At 39.7% G+C, this 24,490-nt stretch overlaps 3 protein-coding genes across 8 annotated transcripts in view; 2 read left to right on the plus strand and 1 right to left on the minus strand.

Moving 5' to 3' along the window:
• Positions 1-2,749, plus strand: part of VPS35L (VPS35 endosomal protein sorting factor like) — a 59,217-nt gene extending 56,468 nt beyond the window's left edge. For all 6 annotated transcript variants that reach the window (XM_049791230.1, XM_049791231.1, XM_049791233.1 and 3 more), the window contains 2 exons: positions 1,266-1,412; positions 1,981-2,749. In XM_049791230.1, coding sequence (XP_049647187.1) covers positions 1,266-1,412; positions 1,981-2,079 — 246 coding nt within the window. In that variant the 3' untranslated portion in view covers positions 2,080-2,749. The remainder of the gene's footprint in view (positions 1-1,265; positions 1,413-1,980) is intronic.
• A 582-nt stretch (positions 2,750-3,331) lies between these two features.
• KNOP1 (lysine rich nucleolar protein 1) lies at positions 3,332-15,713 on the minus strand. The gene is made up of 5 exons (XM_049791244.1): positions 15,481-15,713; positions 12,941-14,351; positions 9,199-9,267; positions 8,601-8,678; positions 3,332-6,276 (listed from the first exon to the last, which is right to left on the minus strand). The coding sequence occupies exons 2-5, from the start codon at positions 14,348-14,350 to the stop codon at positions 5,965-5,967; spliced, it is 1,869 nt and encodes a 622-aa protein (XP_049647201.1). The 5' UTR covers position 14,351; positions 15,481-15,713; the 3' UTR covers positions 3,332-5,964.
• On the plus strand, positions 15,602-23,606 carry IQCK (IQ motif containing K). Its single transcript, XM_049791676.1, has 5 exons — positions 15,602-15,650; positions 17,119-17,174; positions 18,927-19,065; positions 21,515-21,612; positions 23,491-23,606. The coding sequence occupies exons 1-5, from the start codon at positions 15,602-15,604 to the stop codon at positions 23,521-23,523; spliced, it is 375 nt and encodes a 124-aa protein (XP_049647633.1). The 3' UTR covers positions 23,524-23,606.
• Positions 23,607-24,490: the final 884 nt, after the last annotated feature.

A 24,490-nucleotide genomic window follows, 5' to 3' on the forward strand; every position in this document is an offset into this window, starting at 1 on the left:
CATGAGCCAATTCTTCAATGGCACGGCTTTCTCCTTTTCCATATTTATCTGAAGGACTGATAGCTCAGTGTGTGCCATTTCTTTGATTAACAGCATCTGACCTCTCTTCTGCTGGCAGTGAGAAGGGAAATCCATTTACTTTCAGTCCCTTAGGGAAAGGGCAGAGGCTGCATGGCTGCACTGGTCTCATGTCAAGAGTGCACAAGTCAGAGACCACTGCACTCCTCTTTCCCCAATCTCTGCCTCATTCTTCCTGTAACTTCCTATCTGAATACTGTGTATTAGCTACCCTAGCATATATGGAACTGAGAGGGCTGAAGTGAAGTACTACGTTCATTAATCGAGGTGCTCAGCTGACAGTTTCAACTGCTCTGCTGGCTTCGTTTCTGTGTAAGATGGAGCTATGCCTTTATCAGTGTTCTTTCTTGAGCAAAAAACAAAGGACAGCTGCAGCAAAGCAGTATAAACAAATACTATGACTCAGATGCATCCAATAATAATTCATCCTTTTAGCCTTTTAAAACTTATTCTGTAGGAATAGGTAGAATCTGCAATAGCATTTTAATTACTTCCGTTTCCCAGTCACCCCAAATCAGGGTGATAGCACCCTGTAAGCTTAGTGCAGGACTGTCTGTGCCCCAGAACCCCTCCACAGAGGCTGAAGGGCATGGTGCTCCTCCATGGTAATTACCATGAAGCAGGGGTCCTCCTGAAGGTCCCCCCCTCAGCAATTTTAGGGAAAGTAGCTGCAAATATGGTGCAAATATGTTGGTATCACTGGAGTTTCAGTGAAAGAACAGCGGGGAAAAACCATCTTTGGATAAATAAATAAAAGTAGAATAGACTGCTGGAGAAAGCCTGAAGTTGCATTAATCTAGATTGATGATAGTGGTCTCTAAAAAATATACAGCTGTGGTGAAGGAAGTGCAAGGTTGGTTAGTGGGAGGGTGATTTCTATGCAATTGTAGGGAGTCTTGAGTTAAAAGTGTCACAGCTACATGCTGTGCTGTGCCAAAGTGGTAGGAGATGTAGGAGTTCTGTGTAATTATTTTATTTACAGCAACTTAGGTTGATTCATGACTATCACTACTTGTTGCATTTTGAATGGAATATGAAAACTATGCCTGTATTCTTGTGTCTGTAATCATTGCTGTGTTATTACAAAATGAGTGTCTGCCCCTTGCACTTCTAAGAGTTCAGAGAACCTGGCAACGTTATGCTGGATATTTTGGGATGACTGTATGGTATTTTTTTTTTCATTATAGACCCTAAAGCGACAAAGCCAGTTGGCACTCTATTTCTTTAACACTATTCTAGCTCATGGGGATCTACGAAACAACAAACTAAACCAGCTATCAGTCAATCTCTGGAATCTTGCTCAGAAACATGGCTTTGCTGACACCAAGACTATGGTAAGGAAAACAGATAATGCACAGAAATTTTAGTTCTTAAGATCTTTTTCAACTCCTCATTTGGGAAAAGGTAACATTTTCTTGATCTGAATAAACCTAACCTCTTTACAGGTTGCTCTCTTAAAAAAAAACCAAAACAACAAACTAAATGAGCTTAAAAACACCTTATTTTTTAAATGCTGCTTAGTGAATAAGCAGCTTCTCTTATTTCAAGTGATCTCTACCTTTCTAGCACTTTTAAATGTATTTCACACATTAAGGAGCCTGGAAATGTCAGGTGCTATAACTTTTTTTTTCCAGTACAGAAAACTATCTAAGAGAAGTACAGCATTTTTATTTAGTGGAGGAACTGTATGGTGTAAGTGGGCATTCTAGAGCCTTTAAGAAAGATACACATGATAATGACCTCTGGAGTAAGAACTGCAAGTGTTCATGTAGCCAGTGAAATTTAGGGAAAAATCATGAGAGTGTCTGTTAAAACACCTGCATGTAGATTAAATGATGGCCTATGAAAAGAGGAAAGAGAAAGACACTAAAAATCTCAAAATATCTTTCTTTTCATACCCAGGTGAAAACGCTCGAATACATCAAGAGGCGAAGCAAACAACCTGAAATGAGTCACTTCACAGACTTGGCCCTTCGGCTTCCTCTGCAGTCCAGGACCTGATTAATGCCTCATTCCCAAGGAGTCATCTGTACAAGAGAGCACGTAGCCAAGGCCAAAAATCACTGATCTAGATTTTGACTGGAGGAGTTAAGCATATTTTTATTTTACTTAGTGTGACAGATTTACTTGGACACAGGTAAAGGTAAAACTGTTCTGAGTGCAATAATTTAACCTGAATTTCTGTTTCCAGTTTTACCACTATACTCTGATTTTAAATGCTGATTTAGATTCAGTAAATGGTATTTTGAACCTTTATGGTTGCAAAAGCCTTTTGAAATCTGATCTGTTGTCATTTTAGCAACAAAGGAGGAAGATAATGTGCACGGATCAATTCACAGCCTCCAAACTTCATCCCACTTGCAGAATAGTCTTTCTCCTGTGTAGAAATCAGCATTTCAATATAATAATACTGCTGTTGTCTTTCTGCTTTGGGGTGCTGCCAACATTTATTTGGTCAGTTCCAGTAGAAGAAAATAATGGTCAAGGTGTTACTGTTCTAATTTCTACAATACATTTTCACAGGCCTGTTTATGCTTTCATTTTAGTTCAGTGGTGTTTTGTAAAATGGAAGGAATATTTAAGTGCTGTCTGCAAAGGAAAATGGAAATGTATGCAAAGTACTCTATGTTCGCAAAGTACACTGTCACTGAATAAAACAATTTGCAGTTCATTTGTTTGTTCTGGGGGAGTTTCTTTGAGTATACAAATTTATCACCTTACCCTTGTGGAATTTAGTAACATGTACTGCTATTACACTTAATAAAATTTCACTCTCGCCACTTCTGTCGCACGGTAAGGAACTATGTTGAGACCTTGCATCTATTGCTGCTTTTGCTTAGTGGTAAGTATTTTAATGAGCTAAATCCTTATATAGATATTAAGATACATTTTTGCACAAAAATGTTTTGTTTTGTTAAGGCTAAACCAGTAATCAGTTTTGCTAGAACCATATATTTAAGGATTAGAACACTGATAATACCACCCAAATCATTAAACCATTCTTGTTGCATGTTTTTCATCTCCTCAGTGGTTATTGAAGCAGGGTACATCTAAAATATGTATTTTGTGTTAAGGTTGTAAAGAACCGAACTAGGACCCTTTGGTATGTAAGCTGAGTAAAACTGCAGGAATACAAGCTAATTTATGAAGCTAATTATCAACTTGATATATAACCTTTCCAACCTTTAGTACATAGGTATTTTAATTATACTGTTTCCTTAATTAGCTAATTATCAACTTGATACATAACCTTTCCAACCTTTAGTACATAGGTATTTTAATTATACTGTTTCCTTAAACCATTCTGTATAAAGCGCACATAGATAATGAAATGATAGTACTGCATATGTTATCATGTCCTGCTTCAATTTAGCTTTCCTTCTTACTGCAGCTGCACAAAACAACTCTCAACAGCACACAGATGATTCTTCCTGTTGGGCTTGGAAACATAAACCACAAACTGGGTAAGTGGGATTAAACGATGAGCTTTCTAAACCGCCAAGTGGGGCACGCTAAGCAGCTGTGGTATGGAAGAAATCGCCCTCTGGGGCCAAATGTACTGCTTTAAACCCGGTGTGGAGTTGTTCCAGATTCTGTAAAATGGAGACTCTTACAGTAGGCTTACAAATGTCCCAACCATTCCTCTTCCCCATGCAGGCACCAATTTTTGCCTGTTCTCTTTTGAGCACAGTACAACTTTGGTTTCTTATTGATGCAAGGCCGCCATAAGAAATGTTTTCAGATGTTTTACTACTGTTTTTATTAGTGCAAAAATAGCTCAATGACAGGCAGAAACCTCTGATTAGTTATCAGGAGCAAACTCTAAACACCTAGCTTAGAAGCTAACACAACCACTCTAATAAACTGCTTTTGGCTTAATTCCATGTTAGAGCAAAATTAATTTTATTTAAAGCACTCCACTTATTATAGACCTCCTCTTTCTTCTGTATATAGCAAATATACAATAGGCCAGACAAAGTTTGTCTGCTTGAAAAAAGCTGAGTTTTTTCCCCAGGTATGTGTCTTATTTTCCAAACTACGACATTTTCATGTGCACAGTATTACCAAGACCAAGGTGCCAGGTCACCCACAACGCTATAGTTGAGCAACACACTGGTATACGTTATGCAATTCTAGATGGGAAGGTCCTTATCCAAAGGCAAGGCTAGGACTAATGCCACCTTCACCATCTTCTCAGTGGCAGTGCAAGACCAGTCACTACCCATCCAAGACTGGCTCTGCAGCAGAAAGCTGTACATGCTGTCCCTCTCTGCCTAAATGAAGTCACTAGTTGACATGTTCCTTTTTTTTTTTTTTTTTTTTGCCAGGCAAGTAGCTGAGGGCCTGAATTCAGCAGTTGTTTTAAATCAGAAGAGAAAACAGAACCTCCACTACCTGAATTTAAGTAAAGCAACAGCTGAAGCCTAGAAGGGCTGGCTGAAGCCAGCCACTGAGCTTTGAGAGCACTGGTGCAAAACAGACTCACCCTGAGGTAGTGGTGGTTTTAAAAGACACTTTAAAGGACATGGTTTCCTCAAAGACAAGTTCAGACCCTGCAGGAAGTGGTTCAGCATCTCTCTCTTCCCAAGTATGGGAATGGATTCACGGCAACCCCTTAAGCTGGAGCCCCTGCATAATCTTCACTTCCACTCAGGAGCTGCCCAAAATGCACTGGAACCAACTGCTGGTTTAAGTGCATTTTCTGCTGGAGGCAGCTGCTTTCAGGTAGTGCGGTCCACTGGAGAAGGCTATTGTGGAAAGTGAGTTTGCCATAAAAGAACAAGAATTTGGTAGTTCAACTGGCACGATCTTATCAAAAAGGACAGGTAATTTGGCAGAACAACAATGAGCCAGGTAAGTAGAGGTAGTAACCTAATTCTGGGAGGCTGGCGTTCCCCTGCAAGTTGTCCACTATTGCACTACAGCAGGCATGGACATAAGAGATGGTCACCTTGTTCTGCTTAAAAAACAGAGCTACACTAAAACTTAATACTGTCTTGCATTACAAATGGCACAGCCAGGAATAAAATAAATGACGGTTTTTCCACTATCTTTTTGTAACTTCAAGCAAGACACTGAGAGACTGCTTTGGACCCCTAAATTCTGAACACGATGTAAACAAATGTCTCCTATTTTGTACTCTTATTAAAAAGCCAGTGAAAGTGCAGGTTGTCTGAAAAGCCAAAGGTTAGAAATTTCATTCAGACTGATGTATCATGAACCCAATAAGCACATTATTAAAATCACCTTGCTCCCTATAATTTAGGAAGTCTAGATCCATATATTTGATGCAGCTATCCAGAAAGCGTTTATCTTCATTTACAGGTAACAGCTGCTGCTTGAAAATCCAACTGCCAGAGCATAGTTAAAATATAGAGGATGTTCAATGCTACTCATTATTATAATGAAGATGCTGACATTTAAGAAACTACTTTGAGTTAAAAAAGTCTCCCCTCATCAAATCTGTAGGTGTAGCAGTAGTGTTTCTTCAAAGTAAAACGTTGTCACTTTGTACCACTCACTGAGTGTAAAAACGTGAAGATTTTACAGAATACTAAAATCCTTTAGGATCACTAAGATGTAGCTAAAAATAAGTTTATGAAATTAGCATTTTAAAAAAATTTACTACGTTTCAACTTGTTGCAGGCATTGCCTACCTATCTTCAATCTCTGAAAGAGGCTATGTCTTGTAGAGAACATTGTAAAGGTTTCAAAAACTTACTGTTCAGCTCAAGTGAGGACCCAGCTTCACATATCTGGCATATGCAGCTGAAAACTTGTACTAAAAGTGTCTCATAAATCGCATTCCTTAAACATTTTGTATTTTATTTCAAGTAAAAAGAAATTTGCCTGTTGAATTTTCATTCCTTTTATTACTTCAGGGTTTTAATCTTCAAATTTTATAGATCTAGATGTGTATTTGTCTATATATACTTTTTTGTTGGCAGCAGGTTGAAATCCAAGACCAATTCCTCTATGTTGCTTCAAGTCCATTGCTTTATCAAATTCCATCTTCAGAGCCTGCTGTAATTTCTCCTCCCCTTCCCTGTTCAGAGCCATGTTCGGTTTGTTTGTAGTTGCTGAGAGGTTTTGGATAGGTGCAGAGCCCTTTTTAAAGCCACCCATCAGTCTAAAAAACTTCATTTCTTCCTCAGAACTTTGAAAAGCAGCTGTACTCCACTGGCCAAACTTGGTACCCTGTGAAGCAAAACAAGGTTAACACTAAAATTAAATAATACCAAGACCAAAGAAGACAATTTCTGGCTGTGTGCCATGAGAACAGAACCAGCTACAAAAACCTGACAGAGTTGACAAAGCTGGGAAGCAGTCATTCCAAGGGTAATACCTCTCGAAGGACATGAGGAAAGAATGACATAACCCTGCATGAGTGCATCTTCATTAGAATTTCAGTTCATTTAACGTGGAGACAGGGTTTAATGCACTTCAGAATCTCCTCTGCCTCTGTCTTTAGGAATCTTGGCTCTTCTTCTTTCTCAAAGAGACAGACATTGCCCAATCATTTCTCTTATTCCAAGACAAGTGTCAGACTCAATCCTCTTTCACTCTGTCACTTCGTATGGCTATCTTTTCATTTTCCTATTGCCTAGTTAGATAGCTGTTGTTTTCAGTAGTGTTTTATTATATCGGTTTTGGAGACAGTATTCAATCTGGCTCATATGCTTTAAGTAATATTTGCATTCTCATCCCACTAATTACCACTAATATTGCAGGGGTGCAAAAACGGAGGGCATACCCTTATCCAACAGGACTAAATGTAATACTCTTCAAGCCTCCCCTCCCTTGCAGTTTGCTGTATTCGCCATTCACTGCGTTCTTTGAACTGGTTCACTCCTAAGAATATAGGCAATGTCCAAGTAAAATCAGAATTCAGCTGTTCGTGGATAACCCAAGATAAATCATATGGTTTACAAAGTTTATGAACTTTTGCCTTACCTGAGAACAGGCTTCATTATCCAAGGGTCTTACTTGACTCCTGAGCTATGGCTGGGAGCTGTGCAGTCATTTATAACTATTTTTGGCAGGACTGCTACTCCCAATTTTTTTGTTAAAATTGGGAGTGCTATTAAATGGAAGAATGTCTGATCATTAATTAAATAGACTGAGCTGGCTACATCAAAGGAAAAAATGTGAATTTAGTGATATGTTTATGTAAGCCTGAAATCCTTCCAACTGAACAGCTGTAGCTTGCATGAAACAGTCATTTTCCACTAGACAGCCAACATGACACACAGCATGCTACACAGTATTGCAGGCAAGCTCTAGCAGGTTTAAGTTAAAAAAATGCAAGGCTGGAGTATCATTCACTACCACAGGCCAGAATACCTGCTATTAAAAGAAAGCTATCCATAATACTTTAGTATTTTTACCTTGCTCAAAGACAAGTTGCTGTGTAAGCCCAGGTCGATGACACAGACACATGCACAGAAATATATGTCCTCCCTTTGGAATGGGAGACATCTGCACAGGTGCAAAAATAATTATGGCTTGTCAAACCCTGTAATTTTTTTTAAGTGAACTGCTGGCAGGCACTACACATAGCTTTTGCTGCAGCATTTCCAGCTCACTCTTTGTGAAGCTGATGAATTAGTTTTCATAGCTTCTATTCTTCTGCATACTACTAAGGAGAGACAGATCAGTACCAAAGAACTGAGATCCCCTGCCAAGGATGTCGTTTTTCTCAGTGATTTCAGAGACTATTAGGTAGTTGCAGTTCAAGAGCTATTGTGGTCTGCCTCCCACTATGTAAAAAAACTACAGGAGTTGTTTCTGGCATTTGTTTGAGGTATATTCCAACCTTCTAGGCATACTGGCAGTCTTGTGAAAAAAATAAGCATCCTGAATTACTTGAAAAAAGCTTGCTCTCCTCCTGAATCTTATTACCCCTGCTAAACACTACTGCAGAAGTTTCCTCTACCTTACTGTAAACCTGTCAGGAGGCAGGCTGAGTAGGATGCAGAAGCAAAGAACAAAGAATCATCTTTCAAAGAGGTGGAGGAAAGATGTAGAAGTTAGGAGAGGACCGACTGTAAATATCACAGATATGTGTTATCAGTTGTCATCCCTTTTACCTTTCCATGTGCACCCGTTTCTGAATGTCTGCAAAGTCTTCTAGATAACAACTCAGATACAATTCAGTGACTGCTATATCCATAGCGTAGAATTATTTACATTTCACAGTAAGCAGGAAATGCTTCTGGAGCAATTTGTTGTGGCTCATTCTCCAGAGGAACCAGAGAAAATGTTGCTTTTGAGGACTGATGATAGGAATTATAGCACTGTACAATGCCAACTGCTATTGGAGTTCACTGGTCAGCTCCCAGACTCTCTTGGGATTGTACTAACTTGTTCTATAGCATGACCTTAAATTTACAGTCAGAAGGCAGACTGTTGTGCCAAGCCATGTACCTGAGCCACATACAAAAAAGAGTGCAGTGCTTTTTTCAGGAACTTTCTCTGGAGCACAGTATTTCCATCAGACCAAGGTCTAAGTTTTTACATACCCGTTCCACTTTGGGACTGAAAACCTTAGTTTTGCCAGATTCTCTATCGATTTCTTCTTGCAGAGCCTGCCGCCTCACCTAGCATGCAGAAAAAACAGCACAAGACACTATCTTCTGTGTGTTAAATGACAATTTAACTCACAAAGGGAAGAATAAAATAATTGGTTACCTTCAGAATTTTCAGGATAATTAAAAAGTCGCATCTGATCCTTTTACACACTCGACATGAGAACTGTGATTTTTCTAATGGTAGTTTAAATGAACATTTTGCTGTATCAGATATGTTTAATCTTCTAACTGCAGGTAACAGCTACACTGAAACTGCCAACATTGATGAGAGGCAAAGAAACCTGTATTTAACCTAATAAGCTACTTAGAAGCTTCTGATATTGACTGGAGCTGTACATTTTGGACTTAACCCATGGAAGGTAAAGCACATTTTAAGCAGAGCTCTATTTAGGGAAATCTTGGCACAGACAAGCAACAAAGCAGGTTTTCTGTTACAACTTCTATGCTTACATTAAATATTGACTTGCTTTAAACCTTACACAATTAAACCTTACACAATTTAAACCTTACACAATTACACAAAGCATACCTTGTCTATGTTAACTTCATCACAGTTTCCTTTTTTTTCCTGAACAATAGTTACATCATCCATATGTTTCTGTAAAACACGAGAAAGCTTGTATGAATATTTTTATCCATTCTGTAATTAGAATTTACACAGCTCTGACCATGTAAGTAGTAAAAAACACTAAGCAATACAACAGCACTGTTCTGGGGCAAGAAGAAATAGGCAGATCTAAGCGGAAAATGCCATTTGAAACCTGTTTTTTTCTGTGGAGAGACTTTCTCCCCAAGGAAGAGATCCTTTTTTTAACAAAGAGGGTAAGGGATTTTTTTTAATTCACACATTAAAGTGGACCTGCCAACATCACTGGCACATATAGTAACATTTGCAGACAGGGTTGTTCCAATTAAACTGTTATACAAGTTTAAATTTCTACTTGAAATAAAGGACAGAGAAAGTTTAAAATAAAAATAATTGTAAAAATGGTGGTAAGATAACGGCCCCTATGAAGGCACAGGACAAGCCTGAGGCACACTGATCCCACTAGCCACTTAAACAAAAAAAAGCCAAACAGAAAGTTGCATTGTGGTCTGTCTTGTACAAATGCAGAGTAGATGAGTAAATGATGGTCCTCAAGGAGCTTCTGGTCTGGAAAGAACACAGGGAGAGGCACGATGCATACATGAAGTGTCTCCTACAATGGCAGCAAACAGCACATTAGTTCCACATTTGAGAGGGAGGAACGGGAAGCTGATGTGAAGAGACAGAGCAGCTAGGGCAGGAATGGACAGGCAGAATGGCAGGAGGTAAATCAGTGGTAGAGTCCACAAGCAGCCAGATACTGATAACTCTTCCACAAAACATAGCCCTTCAGCAGCTTTTGCTCCCACTGACTGGCGTTTCTAGATCACTGCCCTCAGCCTTTCTTTTCCAAAGTTGTAATAAGATTTTTGGGCATCCAGTGTAACAGGACAAGTAATAAGTCCAGGATAGTGGTAAATTAGAGCCATAAGCTTTTGACCAGCCTGGTAAAGGTGGCCAAAGGGAAGATCTATGGATACAGCTAACATAATAATCCAAGCATGAAATAGCCAGGGAACAGCAAGACAAGGAAAAGATTTGTAATACACTTCTGTCAGCAGAAGCTGCTGTTACTTTTTTGAAGGTTTACAGTTTTATTTAAAGCCATGAATGATTTACCTAGTTTTCCAAAGATACCTTTTATACATTGATTTCACACACACACACAAGTACATGCACCACTAAAAATGCGAGAACACTGTCTGCAATAAGGAGAGCTCATTCTCTTGGATGAAAAGAAAAAAAAACAACAAAAAAAAAACCCCAATTTACTTATAGATGGCCTGGTACTGTCTTTTCAGATTTATTAAGCAGGAAAACTGTTGTGACAGGATTCCGCAAACAGCTGCAACATATTGGTTTTTTAGCTGGAAGGTTAAGTGGCAGACAGGGAAGGAGGATGCGTGCACCCCCATCCCTGCTAATTCACAGCATGTCGCTGACCTGCTGAAGGCTATTGCATGGCAAAAATTACTCCCTGTGGAGGTGTGCCAATCTTCCTTCAACTTCATGGAAGGGGTGCACATTCACACGTGGTAGGATTATGCCGTCTACAGGCAAACAACTTCAAAGAAGTAAACCGAGTACTTGCTTCTCCTCACTCTGCCCAAGTTGACTGCAATGGCATCCAATGGGAAAAATATCAGTCATTGATATTAAGTGGGTATCACTCCATATTGTCTTTAAAAACTTACTCTTCTGCTTGCTGCACAAGCCGAACAGAGGATTTTTCAAGGCATGCAGCAGTGTGGGTGACACACTGTAGACTAGAAAATGTTTCAGGACTATGACACAGTTAAATGCAAGACCAACGTTATCAGCCATTTATTACAGCAGTGTCTTTTGGCCTGGCAGGAACTAGATTTCTCTCGAACTGATATACCCAGACTCCTCAATCTTCAGGAGAATTTCTCTAAAGTACTTTTTATTATTAAAGGACAAAGCTGAATATGGGAAAGCGAAACAAAACACGCATCACCCTACACCCTTCTCAACTGTTTGTAAGGTATTTGCTGTGTCTTCCATTGTAATTGGTCATGCAAGTTTACTTGTCATTGTTAGGCTTATCTTGCCTCCACAGAATGTGAGCAGCTGCAAAAATCCAAATAATGTCTAACAGTCTCAAAAAGGCAATGTCAATTTAATTAGAAAATATATCCCAGCAATAAAACCACCTTGTCCTTTGAAAGGTCAAAAGGAGGAATCCAAGTAAAAAGCCCCAAACATCTGCTCACCTCATGACTGATAAGCATACACACTCCCAACACAAACCTTTGTGGAAAAAGCCTGTATCTGGGTCTCCATGAAGGCTGAAGAACCTGCTTATATAAATCTATATTTAATTATTAGCACTAGACACTAGAAAGCTGCCATGTTTCCACAGAACACGGAGAAACTGCATATATGAGTGCATAACAAAACAAAGCACACCATGAAGTGTGGTTGAGAGGCAGCTAGCACTGTGGTTTGCTCTGTCCCTAGTTTACAAAAATCTTCAATGATGCTTTATTAACTAGTGCCTGACTTTTAAACAAGACAAGCATTCAAAGTTCTTGATAAAAAACAACTGGAGTGCAGTTTCCCATTACCTATGAAAATAAAAACAAGCTCCTAATAACTTGCAATGAGCCATTTTCAAAGTTGTTTAAGCAGCTAAAAATATAGATACCTACTGAATTTCTGAGCATCTCATTGCTTAATTCCCAATGATAATAAGAGAGGTTAGGCATGTAGAAACTAACGTTAGGCACTTAAATAGCTTTAAAATATGACCCTACTCAAATTAAAAAAAAAAAAAAAGTTAAAGCAATAAACCCATATCTTAATAGTCTAATTTTTGAAAAAAAAAATCAAAGAAGAAACCCCCGTATTTCAAATCTTTCATCAGTTCCTCTCCATGTTTGTTTCACCTCAGAAATGGCAGTACTGCAAGACTTTGGGATGGGCTTTCCATTAGCAGTCAGTCTGGATACAATTCCAGTTACCTTCAGTTATAATTTACACAGCTCTTATAGCTATTTATTTTCTTGCATAGATTTATTTTTTTAATTAAGAATTTGTGTTTAGGTTGCTCTCTGGTATTTTTTCTATCAGAATTTATATATCAATGCTCTAGGCCTACTCTACGCTTAGGATTCTTAGGATTTTCTCTAAAGTTTTGTCCAAGTTAGACAACAGGTTTTGGCTAAATTTCCCCCTTGTTTCTAACACTACGTAATTCCAGCATTAACAGCAGTAAAAGCTTGAGGAAAAGTCTAACACACACAGTTAGATGCATTCATGCTGCCAGTGTTACCAACCTGCTCAGGTTAAATGACATGGTGAGTGTTGCCACTCTGCTAAGAGCAACTGAAGGAGGGATAGAAGAACATTTATGACTGTACATACTAGTTTTCTTTTTGTGCCAATACTTGCTGTTAGTTGTAATATTTACATTTTCACAATTGAAACACTGGATGACTACAGCAGTAGGCATTAAAAAATACTTTCCCATGTTTCACAACTATTATGTGCTGAAATCAATAGATCAGCTGATCCTGCTTCTCCAAACCCAGAGGAGGCCCCTGTTGACCTAAATGTAACCTAAGGGTCTGAACAGGCAGAACAGCCTGCAAAATAGGAAACCTAAAAAGCTTTCAATTCCTTAGCAGGAGGGTGCAAAGATACCCTCTTCTTTACAACTTACCAGTGCCTCATTTCCCATGTCTTCTGTTTTGATCTTTTTCTTTTTTGTATTTGCTTTTGAACCTGGTTCTTCAGCGAAGTCCTGTGGTGGTACTTTTTGTCTTTTTTTGCTTTTTCTGTCACACAGCATATGATTACTATTGCATAACACCCCATCTACAGTGTCCCCTCTGACACATTCAGCTTGCTTCATTTCGCTCTCTTTGTTCTTTTTATTGCTTTCTAGTAGTGTCATTTTTTGGCTTTTAGATGCACTGTCACTGTTTAAAGAAACTTTTGAGTATGTTGTTTCTTCCTCCTCTTTCTGAATCTTCTTTTTCTTTTTCTTCTTGGTAACTTCATTATTATCCTTGATATTCTTCCTGCTTTTTTTTCCAGAAAGCGCTTCTTCCTCAGACTCAACATTTTGCTGTGCTGAGAGATGCTTATCAGGAACTCTGTGACTGTAGTCTTGATTATCTTCACGCATTAAGGAAGAAATATCTTTGCTTCTCTTCTTCTTTCTCTTGGTCTCTCTGATACTTCTGGAGTTCTCAGTACTGTCCTCTTCCTCTCTATCTGTCAATGTCATTTCCTGGGAATTCTTTCTTTGCCTTTTTCTTAAGACACTTAATGCAATGGGGCTATCAGGAACTCCATAGATGTCCTGATTATCTGCCAGTGGGAAAAAGGAGTTGGACTTCTCTTTCTTTTTCTTCCTCTTCTTTCTTCTCACATAACTCTCCCCATCATTCTGGGTAATATCTGTTCCACAGTTTTCGCCCTTAAAAGCTTTTTCTTGTGAAATGTATTTGTGCGGTTTTTTATGAACTTTTTCAGACTGTTTATGTTCACTGTCCTGGATGTCCTCTAATGAAAAAGAAAAAATACCTTTCTTCTTTTTTTTCTTAGTTGCTTCACCATCCAATTCTGAATTCAAAGTGGTAATCTTTCGGCTTTTCTTAAAAGCAAATTCATTTTCCTCAGTACCATCTGTATGATGATTTGAAAGCTCCACATCACTACTCTGATTATTCTCCAATGATAAGAAGGAATGACATTGGACTTTTTTCTTCTTCTTTTTGGGAATTTTAATTTGTTTCTCTGATTCTTCTTGAGGTTCTGAATCCAGATAGCCTTCTACACTCACAAAGCCTTCTGAATGTGCTTCTTTGAGTAATTCAGAGCCAACTTTCTTTTTCTTGTTTTTCTTCTTCTTCAGTTCTAATTGGTCTAAACATTCATTATCTTTTAAATTTTCCTTTTTCCTTACCTTTGTTTTTGTCTCAAGCTGGTCATCATCCTCAGTTTTAATGACGGTTTGAACACCTTTCTCAGTTTTAATGATAGTCTGGCTCCAACTACTTTTCACCTTTTTCTTTTTCTGTACAGGTTCCTCATGAACTTCTTTTCTCTTTTTCTTTATTATCATTCTAAAAAAATGAAATTAAGAAGTTAGTGCACAGCTTCAACAATACGATGCAAGTCCTAGTCTATTTGGTTTTCCTTTATTCTGGAACCGTTCTGTATCTCTCATTGTCCCCAGCAGTCTTTTTCCGATTTCACAATCTGCTTTCTGTGACGGAGGGGACCAGAACTGCACGCAACACTGAAAATAGTGTACCGGAGTGGTCAAGGGGTGACTTTTTTGTCTCGTTCTTTAGTGCTATCCTAATTAGTTTGTAGCTTTCCACTGTCTTTTTGACAGCTGCCGGTCGGGATGTTTACACAGAAAAATCCACCCTCCAAAAATCTTTCGTAAATGACAAGACATATATATATAAATGGGTAAGTATAGTTAAGGTGATTTTCCGCATATGTATGACTTTTCACTTATTTAACACGGAACTTCACGTTACTGCCCACGTAGCATGACAAGATCCTTTCAAGACACCTTAGTTATTCCCTCGAATTTGCTTCTGTCTGCAGTCTCTCGTCCTTGCCGTCTCCTTCCTTTCTCGGGACGTTCAGGCCCGTGAGCAGGGCCGCACCAGAGCAGCCTTTGGGGCCCCCCTGGTGACACTCCCTCCCCTTGCTGAGAAACCCCTTTCTTCTTGCTTGGTTTCCTGCCTTTTCATCAACAGCTCACCTACAGGATCTCTTTAAGCGCCTCTCGCCCCGTCAAACCGCTTCCCACGACAACGCTCGGCCCACGGCAGCACACCCACACCCGTGCCCTCTCGCAGGAGCCCGCAGAGGCGCTGACCGCCCCCTCCTCCCGCCGCTCCGTGCTCCGCGGCTGACGGGCCGGGGCCCGGGCCCGGGCCCCCCCGCCGGCCGAACCCCACCTCAGGGGGCCCTCCCAGCCCCCCGCGGCGAGGAGGCGAGGCGGAGGGGGGGGGGGGGGGGTCGCCCCGCGTCCCGCTCCGCTTCAGCCCCCGTTAGAGCGGGGGAAGGCGCGGCGGCAACGCCTCGTTCCCGCCCCGCACGGACGCCGCCTCGGCCTCGCCGCCGCCTGCCTGCCTGCCTGCCTGCCCCTCCCGGGCGCCCCGGGAGCCCCTCCGGCGGGCAGGCCGCGGCCTGGGGCCGCCCCTCTCCTCAGGCCGCCCCGGCGGCGCCTACCTGCCGCGGCACACGTGCAGCGCCCGCCGCGCCACTCCGCGCCGACCCGGAAGGGGAACGCGGCCGCGCCCGCCCCGCCGCGGGGGCTGGCGGAGGGGTTGCCGCGGCAACGCGGAGCGGCATGGCGGCGGGCGGGCGGCCGCCGGGCCTCCGGGAGCGGGTGGGCGCAGGTGGGAGCGCCTCCCCCGCCGCTGCCCGGGGGAAGGGGGAGGCCCCGGCCCTGACCCTGACCCTGACCCTGACCCTGGCCCTAGCCCTGGCCCTGGCCCTGACCCGGCTCTGCACCCCCGCGGGGAGAGGCCCCCGGGGAGGGCCGCCGCCGGCGTCGTCGTCCTTCGCCTCGGTCGCTCGGGGCTCCTCAGGGCCGCTCCTCGCTGCTGCCTGGGCCGAGGCCGGCCGCCTCCTGCCCCGCCGCCGTTGGCGCGCCCGTGGCCGTGTCAGCGCTGTGGAGCCGGGAAGCTGAGGCGGCCCTGCCTCCAGAAGGGCGCTGAAAAACCGCCCTGAGCACCGCTGAGAGCAAGTTCGAAAGCGGTTCCGCTCGTGAGCGTTGCCTCACTTCTTGTTGTCATCGTCTCCTGACAGAAACATACCTTTGTGTGTGTTCCTGGTGGCGGTAGGGCTGGAAGTAGCCGGCTTGTTGCAGTAGTGTCACGGCCTCTGGTTTACCACCCGGTCCTGAGCGCCCTGCGTGGGTGCAGCTTTGGGGATCATCCCGGTAATGGGGTTGGATTATTGCCTTGGGAAAGCAGAGAGGTCACAATGTTACTGCTATTCTGCAAGTTCAATGAATACAGAACTTCTGCTATCAGAGTCCAATTTTAATAGCAAAAGTCTTGGTGTTTTCCTAAAATCTGAGAGCACCGAGATTTGATCGAGAAGCTGAAAGACCAGCACTGTAGATTTGCAGTGCCCAAATGGGGGTTTCCTCACTTAGTGCTTTATAATGCCTTAAAGTAGGTATTTTGTGTTTAAATGGCCATTATTAATGTAGGAATAAAGTCACTTATTCTAATGTGATTCAGCTGAGGCATCTGTACTATGCGTGGAAGTAGCAATGCCAGTAAATCTCCTGATTATAGTGGTAGAATGGTAAACCTGCTGTGTTTGCCTGTAAGAATTTTCTGTATTGTGTAATCTGTAAGGTTGTTTTCATATCACATCCATTGTCCTCCTCCTTTATTTTTCTTAGCGAGCGTGATTCACTCAGTAACCTATGTGGATCATGTACTGCTTTTTTTTTTTTTTTTTTGAAAGTGGAGACAGTAATACTTAGCAATGTTCTGGGGATTTAATTGCTTATAGAGGTATTCAGGTTGAAAAGCACTATTACATACTACTAAACCCAATGGTTAATTCTGTGCAAGCATCTGCATTTTGATTACATTAAAGTATTTTACATTATTATTTTGGTTAAAAATTTATCAGAGAACCTTGAACTTGACTTAAAGCCAAGACAAGAGGCACTAAGGTTCTCATTCTTTTTGAAACATTAGATTTCATGTTAAACAAATATTACATACTAATTTTTGTTGTTTGAAACCAGAATAAGTACCTTTAGAAAGTAACGTTTGTTTATAAGATAAAGAAATAAGTTTTTAAAGTCTTCTGGATAAATGTTGTATTTCTTTTTAAATTTAGAGTATGAAGCAGAACAGCCTCAATTTCCAGATGTTCCTGAATCAAAACATGGATCTGTGAGTATAGTTGAAGTAAAAACTCTGCATAGGGCTGGTTTTAAAAGATTTTAAATAGTTAAATGGGAAAATTAGGTACCCGCAGAGTAGCCTCATTCATAAAACGAAAACAAAACTACATTTTGCAAACAACTTTTGTGAATTAACAAATGTAATATTCTAAATCACTGCTTTTATTTAAAGCAACTTGGGTAGCACTGTCCTAAAATTAGATTACCAGCTGTGTTTGGTTTGTACATCTCGCTGTCTTTTTTCTGTGACTGCTTCGTAGGCAGGACTCTGAAGTGTGCAAGGATCTCCTTTGGGTGGTGTTGCAAGCAGACTGAGCGCTGAAATACGCAGGAGAGGGGAGCAAGCGCAGCAAAGGAGTTATGCCCCAATTTCACATATGTGATAGGTCACTTCGATGTGGCCATTGAAATTAGTGGAATTAAACCTGATCAAAATTGTTTGAAATCTAATTTTGACCCAATAAATTCAGTCTGCAAAGACTTGTTTGGCAGACATAAAAACTTAAGAAAGACAAACCACTTTAAATCTCTGTCCCCAGCAGTTCTAGGAGCAGCAAAATTAATTCTTTTGGGCATCACATAGAGCTAACTTTCATCCAAATTAGGCATTTTTGTAGACATTTTCTCTTATTGTTCTGTTTTAGGTTACTTTGTTATTTTAAAGCTAGTTCAAGACGTTATAGTTTTAAATTGTTTGACAGTTGGTCTGTTTAGACCTGTCCTGTTTCCCCAAATGAAACTGGCTTCATTACAGGCTGTTATTAAATTCGAGTAGTAAACTCTGCTTGGGGCATTAGTCTGGGCATAATATACTGATATATTTGAGCATCAAAATAAAATAATATACCTTTTTATGTTGTAGCACTTTTTTTTTTAATTTCCAAAAGGATAATTTTTTGAATCTTGCGTACGTTAAAAAGGAGTCTATCTGTGGTCATTGACAGGCAGTGTATTATAAGTATAGTGCCCTGATCCCACCACTTGCTTTTCAGTAGCTCATAAATCCAACTGAATTTTAAAGTGAAACTGTTTAGATGACATAGTTTTCATAACATGTTTTCATAGCAAACTGTAATGGTGGTGCATTCTTGGGGATAAAAGGATGTTATCTGCCTTTCTATAACAGGTGTTGCTCAGTGTCTGTTAGGAGTATTCTTCTGGCTCATTGTAATGGTTTCTACACTCCTAAAAACCATACATAAAATTGTGGACTATCTTTTTTCATGGTATCCATAATTGTTTCTGTATGGGGAAACTTAAGATTTGGATTTACATCTGCTCTGAATTTCTGTTTCTGCTTTCTTTAGAAGGAAAGTTTCTTTTCTTTAAAAGGGGAGTGTCAGGACTTCTGAACAATACAGAAACAAATATATAAGCTTCTGAGGGGAAAAACACTTATTCAGAAAATGTTGCCAATTTTAATTTTCAAAGAATTACTGTTTCTTAACAATGGCTAAAATATTTTTTAAATTGTGATATCTCACCATATTCTCTTAAAAGCAGTCATATACTTTCTGTTAGGTTTGGACGTTTTTATTGTGCTGGAAACTGCAGAATTTTTTTAAATGTAATTCTTTATTTTAAAGTACTCAGAAAATACTGAAATAATTTCATATTTGAATTAGAAATTATAATTCCATATTTTTTTAACTGACCTTATAATTTTTCCTGTTGAATTGGCTTCTATATTTTTTTACAGTCTGATTGGGGTATTTATATAGGTTACATTTCTCTTGAACAGGTGTCTTTAGAAGCAGGAATATTGCAGCCATTACATATGCAACAATTTTATTCAGACCCTGCAGCTGATACTGTTACCCAACAGTCACTTCCCATACCTGAGGCAGCCCCCATTTCAGAACCACCTGATCCAAAAACATGTAAGTAAGAGTATATTATCTTGAACCTGCTGTGATTATTTTTCTTGGATTTGTCAAGGGTTGTCATTTGTCAATGTCATTTGTTGAATTTAAAGTGTAAAGAGCTACAACACCTTTTCTTAAGTGAAATTTGCATGATTAGTCCCCTGGTCTGTAAACAGGGAGCCAGCTTGGCCACTTGGTCAGTGGAAGAAAGCTCAAATGGTGCATTACGAATCAGTAGCATTGTCTAGCTGTTAAGGTAGTTCTGTTCTCTTCTGAATAAGTGACTTAAATCAGAGAAAGACAACCATTTCTTCCTCTAATTTAATAATGCAAAACTAGGATCAATAGACTAAATAGACGATTGAGTTTGAAAACTGCTTTTGAAATACTGTCTTTGCCCAGCTGATTACAAACTAGAATGGAAACAGTGCTAAAGTTTTGCCCTTCCATTTTTATCAATTTCTATACTTTATAAAATTTACCAAGTAGCAATGTGTTTTTATTATGCATTTTAGCCCTTCTTTTTGTCTTTTCTTCCCTTTCATTCATTCTTGCTCATTAGGAATTCCTGTTGCTAGTCAGAAGTAGTATTACCCTTGGCTTTTTATATATATATATATATATATATGTCGTGGTTTAACCCCAGCCAGCAACTAAGCACCACACAGCAGCTCACTCACTCCTCCCCCACCCAGTGGGATGGGGGGAAAAATTGGAAAAGAAGTAAAACTCGTGGGTTGACATAAGAACGGTTTAATAGAACAGAAAAGAAGAATCTAATAATGATAATGATAACACTAATAAAATTACAAGAGTAATGATAAAAGGATTGGAATGTACAAATTGATGCACAGTGCAATTGCTCACCACACACCGATTGACACCCAGTTAGTCCCTGAGCGGTGATTCCCCACCCCCACTCCCCCCAGTTTATATACTACATGTGACGTTACATGGTATGGAATACACCGTTGGCCAGTTTGGGTCAGGTGCCCTGGCTGTGTCCTGTGCCAACTTCTTGTGCCCCTCCAGCTTTCTCGCTGGCTGGGCTTGAGAAGCTGAAAAATCCTTGACTTGAGACTAAACACTACTGAGCAACAACTGAAAACATCAGTGTTATCAACATTCTTCACATACTGAACTCAAAACATAGCACTGTACCAGCTACTAGGAAGACAATTAACTCTATCCCAGCTGAAACCAGGACTATATATAAATTGTGTCCTTCCAATTATGAACATTTTCGGGCAGTATGTGAACCAATTAAAGGTATAAAGCAGAGAATAAATTCAGTGTTTCAGCTGTGTTGCCAAAAGAGAACACTTCTATAACTTAACCTTTACTGACCACACCAAAACTGGAATACTTACTGAATGGCAGGCAGTCTGGCTTTAACTCAAGGACAGCACTTCAGCCAATAAGACACCCCTGCTTGTCTAGGATCCTAAGAGGTTTGGTTTTGTTCACCTTTCTGAGGGAAGTTCTCTTATGGCTTCATACAGGGTCATCCTTCCTCTTCCCTCTGGCCCAGTGAACTTGAGTTCCTCCATATGCAGTGTCTTCATCAGAAGGGGTAGAAGGCTCCTCCACTTCACCCAGTTTATAAGCTGATGGTGAAAGGTCCCATTAGGGAAGATGGAGATGTGGGGAAAAGCTGAGAAGGAAACAGAGCTTGAGTCTGTCAGTTGAGCAAGCATGTAGCCATTGGGCTACATGTAGAGCATGAGCAATAGGACTGCTGGTTTTTGGTGATGCTGACTGCAGCTGCTTTCTTCTGCATTGAACTCAATTATGCCAATGCGTGTGAGCACATGAGAAGTATGGTAAGTAGACTTCATGTAAGGGCCGTGCAGTCAAACACAAGAGAGAGATGCCAACCCAGACCGCCCTCCCAAGGTGGAAAAAATTGCGTATATGGAGTCATGTTCAAATTTTGAAGGATCTGGCAAGTAGGAAGTAATTATGAGAAAGAAATCACAGCACCACTGAAATATAACCTTTGTTTTTTCCTCTGTCTAGAAATTCAGTTTTACGACTAACTCTGTTACTGCAGCTTGTACAGGGCATGAGTGTAGGTACCAAAAGTGGTCTAACTGTAACAGCACTGAGTTCAGCAGAGGCTAATTTACTTTTCTTTCTGTCAGTGTAAGTTAGTCCACATAGCTTTTCATTTCCGTGACTAAAATGCTTTTGGTGTCTGAGTTTACTCATTTAAAACTAAGTCTGACATCTCTGAGGCAGTGTTGATGCACCTTTAGTTTGAAATTCACTCAACTTTATGTTGTCTTGGCTGAAGAGAAGTGAAGACAGATCTGTGGCTGTATCTGAACTGAATTAATCTGTTTAGTTCAAGCTGTGCTGGTATTGATAAAATGACTGATACTTAGTTTATGATATCTAATGTTCATCTTTTTGTGAAATCTAAGTGCTTACCTGTAAGTGAAGGCTGTACTGTTTTGCTCAGGTTCTCCTCGAGAATACTTAGAGTATTACATATTTCCAGTACTCTTACCTGGAATGGCTGAACTTCTGCATCAAGCAAAGAAGGAGAAGTGTTTCGAGGTTAGTTTTTACTTTTAAGTTCAAATCATTGGCAGGAAGTTACAGCCTTTTATTTCACAGGCTGTATTTCTTTATTTGATCTTTTGCAGGAAAACCAACCACAATAATATGAAATAACATATCATGAGTTGTTTTGGATCTGGTCTTGAATGTTGTTTTCTCCTGTAATTCAGAACTGATTGCACACTACACAGACTTAATCATTATGACAATCTCTAACTCACAACAAATCCACCTTAAATATCCAGTTGTATCTAGCCTAAATAGTGTTGTATTTTAGAGAAACAGGCTTTCTTTCAGATTAATACGTATCACTCATTTGAGGGTGATGTAAAGAATTTGAATTTTACTTCATTACTCAATTATTTTTGGTGGGCTGGCATCCTAATAGGGGTACATTTTGTATTTTAGCTTTTTAACATTCTGTGTAAATTTCATTTAATTGGAAAGCAGGGTATTCAGCATTAATGAGCGTATAAAAATTGCACATTTTAGAAATCATTGTTTGCTACATATATTTTTATAAATTTGATTTCAGTGTATGTGTGCGTAAACATATCTAGGGAGACATTCCTCACTGTATACGGGGAATGCTTAAAAAAGCACTAGAACTGGTGCAAAATAAAGCTCAATGTATCATCATAGCCTAACTCACAGACCCCCAGCGATAGATTAGGTACTGGGAGTTGTGGGGTTTTCCATCATTTCTGCTATTTTCTCCAACCATGGAAGTAATTTTTTTTTTTCTATTTCTTTCCTACTTTCTGCCTGTCATCCACGCTTTCCAATGTAAAACTTCTCTGTATTCTTACGCCTGCAGCAGAGCCTCCTCTTACTTGCAGCTTCATAATATAAAGAGCAATTAATGTAAGTTACAATGAAAATATCTCCCTTTTTGTACATGATGCACATCTGAGGAATACAGTTTTTGCTCTTGGGGTTATAGATTAAAATGTTATAAATTAAAATGATGGTGAAGGGAGGAGGACTTTGTGTTACTAGTGGGCTATTAATTATCTGAGGTCTTGATCTATCTCCTCTCCAACCACTGACATTGAGTTCCTGTTATAGGCATGTGTATGTACGATAACAGTCACTGTGGAACAATTTGTAAAAATTACATGTGTGCTATTTGCCACTGACCTACACATGCCTGGCACAGCCAAAAAGACACAAAGGTTACCACGCTTGAATGGACACCCCAAACTTGCATTTCAAATTCAAATCTGTACATTTAATAACAGTAAGTTATTTCAGTTTTTGCTCAGTCTTCATAAGATTTGTGTGTGTCTATAAATTGATTGATTTATAGATGCATGTATATGTATTTATAATCTGTGAGTAATACAGGTGGAATAGGAAAATGGTTCATTTACGTGCTGTTTCGGCATGACATCCCATTTACATTACATAGGCAAGAACAGATTGAACCTATATATTATTCATCACACTTTTAATGAAATTTATATTGATTTGGTTTTGGTTTTGTTTTTTTTTTAAAAGGAAGCACATATCCTTTAACAGGAAAAAGTCATGCCTTACAGCTGGCTTAACATCCAGTCCTTGCTAGATATTACATGCTTCTGAAGGCAATAAACCAGCACTTAATACAAAAATATGAGAATTCTTAGAAATATTTCCAGTTCAAACTCAGGACAAATCTAAGGTTACTTCAGCTATTTTTAATCTGAGAAATTTTGCAGAGCTTCAGTGGTATATAGATTAGAAAGTATCTGTTCTGAAAATGGATTTTGTATGGGTCTGTGTGTTGCTTTATAATAAACTAATAAAACCAATTCTTTTCTAATGCATAGAAACTTCATAAAAATGAGCACATCTGAAAAAAAAAGACACTAAGTGATTTTTGTTGTTTTCTAGAGAGATGTCCTGCTATTGTGGAAGGAAGTTTAGGAAAGCAAGCTTATGTCGGATGATAATTTTCCACTGTGACATCATTTCTTCCTCCTTTTGAACAATAATTAGTAAAACAATGGCTCTTTATGCTTGCCATATAACTGAATATTTGTGTTCTTTTCCATTACTGTCCAGGTGCTTGTACTTTGACACTCTGTTTCCTTATCTGACTTAAACATGTAATTTCTAATTATACTTCTGTTTCATAAGAAATGTGTTGTTCCGTATGGATTTTGAGAAAAATAAAAGATACTATAATTTACATTAAAATGGTTAGTACAATAACTGATTTTTAGGATCAAAACCAGAGCCTTTAGAAACCCAGATAAAGTTAGGGACAGGAAGAAAGGATCCTGTGATAAACACACCAGAAGATAGCTTCAAAAATAGGAGGAGAACAAAAAGTAGAAAGATTCATGGAATTCTTGAGAGAACAGGAGAGGAACGTGATTAATTGTGATTAAGCTAACTGAAATCATGAAGGATGAGTACAGAATACTGGTTTTGAATTTTGGCTAGACGTGAGTCATTAAAGCCTGTAAAGGGCAGCTCCAACAGAAGAAACCAGTGGAAGATAAATGGAAGAATCACTGGAAGAAAGGAACAATCGAACTGACTGCAGTCAACGTTGAATAAACCTGGGAGAGGAGAGAGGGAATTGCAAGGGAGAATGAAGAGTGGGGTTTTGATGAGAGGGACAAAAGGTTTTCATGTTTGAAGGGGAATGAAGATGAATGAGAAAAGAATGAAAAATTGAGTAGGAGAGTTGTTTAGCGATTGAAATGGGCGTAAGGGAGATCAGATCATGGGACCGGCAGAGGAATTCAAGGAAGAGATCAAAAAAGACACATCCATGTCTGGAAAGGAAGAATTGTAGAATCAGATGGGAAAGTCAGGAAAGGGAGACGGTTATACTGAAAGTAGTAATTTGTGTAGGAAAAAAATCCACAAGATCTTATTTGGA

This window comes from Accipiter gentilis, chromosome 33, assembly GCF_929443795.1.
Source record: "Accipiter gentilis chromosome 33, bAccGen1.1, whole genome shotgun sequence".
NCBI classification, from domain to species: Eukaryota; Metazoa; Chordata; class Aves; order Accipitriformes; family Accipitridae; genus Astur; species Astur gentilis.